The sequence below is a fragment of the Trypanosoma conorhini genome (assembly GCF_003719485.1).
Source record: "Trypanosoma conorhini strain 025E chromosome Unknown Tco_14.4_contig_01463, whole genome shotgun sequence".
In the NCBI taxonomy this organism is placed as follows: Eukaryota; Euglenozoa; class Kinetoplastea; order Trypanosomatida; family Trypanosomatidae; genus Trypanosoma; species Trypanosoma conorhini.
In genome coordinates, this window is record NW_021705566.1 from 1 (window position 1) to 1,725 (window position 1,725).

General features: G+C 56.4%; 1 protein-coding gene across 1 annotated transcript, besides 1 other annotated feature; it reads left to right on the forward strand.

Moving 5' to 3' along the window:
• Window positions 1-882: 882 nt before the first annotated feature.
• On the forward strand, window positions 883-1,413 carry Tco025E_10095 (protein tyrosine phosphatase-like protein; the record flags this gene model as incomplete). Its single annotated transcript, XM_029376884.1, has 1 exon — window positions 883-1,413. The coding sequence occupies one exon, from the start codon at window positions 883-885 to the stop codon at window positions 1,411-1,413; it is 531 nt and encodes a 176-aa protein (XP_029222995.1).
• A 250-nt stretch (window positions 1,414-1,663) lies between these two features.
• Window positions 1,664-1,725: part of a sequence feature (A-rich) that runs on past the window's edge.

The window sequence follows — 1,725 nt, forward strand, 5'->3', positions numbered from 1 at the left end:
TCGCCAACTTCGCCGGCGCGCGGGGAGAATACGCAGGACCCGCCTGAGGCGCGGCCCTGCACGGACGGATCCCAGCGGGCGCCCGCTCTCGTTTTGGATTTTTACCTATGGGCTTTTATTTCATGCCAGTATCGTTGTATTTCCTCCTTCGCGGCGGCGGCGGCGACTGAAAATGGCGTGGTGCCGTTCAGCCTGCGAATGCCGTCGCGCCAATTCGAAAATGAGCGCGAAAAACGAAAGTTTGGAAATGGGACGATTCCTCTTGATCTTTCGTCGTCTTGACGAGTCCGTAAGCTGCGTATACAATAGACTATTAATGCCCTCTGGGGCCGCTAGAAGCGGCCACGGGAGGCGGAGTGACGCCGCGTATTGTGTGCGCGTGTGCGAGTGTGTTGTCTTTGGCTCAACGAGAGGGGGAGGGGGTGGAGTGCGCCTCCTTCGTTTTCCCCGCAGCCCGCGTGTATACTCTTTTCTTTTCTTTTCTTGCATGCGCGGAGTACCACAACCCTCCAGGGTGATGTCTTTTTCGCCATCTCTTTTTTCTATCCCTTGTTTTTGTTTTCGGCTTTTCTGCGCTGCGGGTTTTGCGTCGGCGCCGCCGCGAGGAAGAGAAGCAATACAAGCTAAGCTTTCCACGCAAAGAAAAACAAAAGGAAAAGAGAAGAGGCTAGTCGTCTGACGAACGTTGCACCCAAACAAATCTCTGTTGTTGCCAATTCCCCTGGCTTTCGTTCCGTTTGCAGGCATTTTTTTTTTGCCGCGTATAAGTTTGTGTTGCGTAAGTCCAGCTACCACGGATCCCCACGCAACACTGTCGTCCTTCACCGAGAGCGCTTATCTATTTGCGCCACTGCGCGGAAGAGACGAAATACTACCGATATAATGGATATCAACTGCACACTTATTGAGTGCAAGGACGCCAAGAACCCCGCTTGCACGCTGTTCAACTTCCTGATCCTCGATGCCCCGTCGTCGAGCAACCTTCCCACGTACGTGAAGGCGCTTCAGCGGCGTCAGGTGCGTCACCTCGTGCGGGTCTGCGGGCCCACGTACGACGCCGCCCTGGTGGAGAAGAGCGGCATTGAGGTCCACAGCTGGCCTTTTGACGACGGTGCGCCGCCGCCGAAGTCCGTGCTGGAGGGCTGGTTCAGGCTCCTGGACCAGGAGAAGCAGCAGCTGCTCTCCGGTGTCTCGCCCCAGCCCGCGTCCATTGCCATTCACTGCGTGGCCGGCCTTGGCCGCGCCCCCATACTTGTCGCTCTGGCGCTTGTGGAGTACGGCGGCGTGGAGCCGCTCGACGCCGTGGAACTCGTCCGCGAGAAGCGGCGGGGCGCCATCAACCAAACGCAGATGCAGTGGATTATGAAGTACAAGCGACGCTCTGGAGCGGATGGAGGCTGCAGAGTCATGTAATGGCCGCGGTGGCGGCGTCACGTGTATCGGCTTTTCGCAACGCTTCACTGCTTTGCTCTCAGCGTGGCTCCGGTGGCCGTTCCCCCAGCGGTGGCCCGGGGCAGCGGGGGAGAGGAGGCACTCCACGGCCCGCGGAGGCAGACGACGAAAGAAGTACCGCATCGGGGCCGCAAAGAGCGATGGAAAAAAGAGTGTAAAAGTTTGAACTTAAACGATTGGTCCTTAAGTATTTTCTTTTTGAAGTGAAGGCAATAAGAAGAAAAACAAACAAAAAAAAGAGCAGAGATGACGAAATAAAAAAAAATGCAGAAA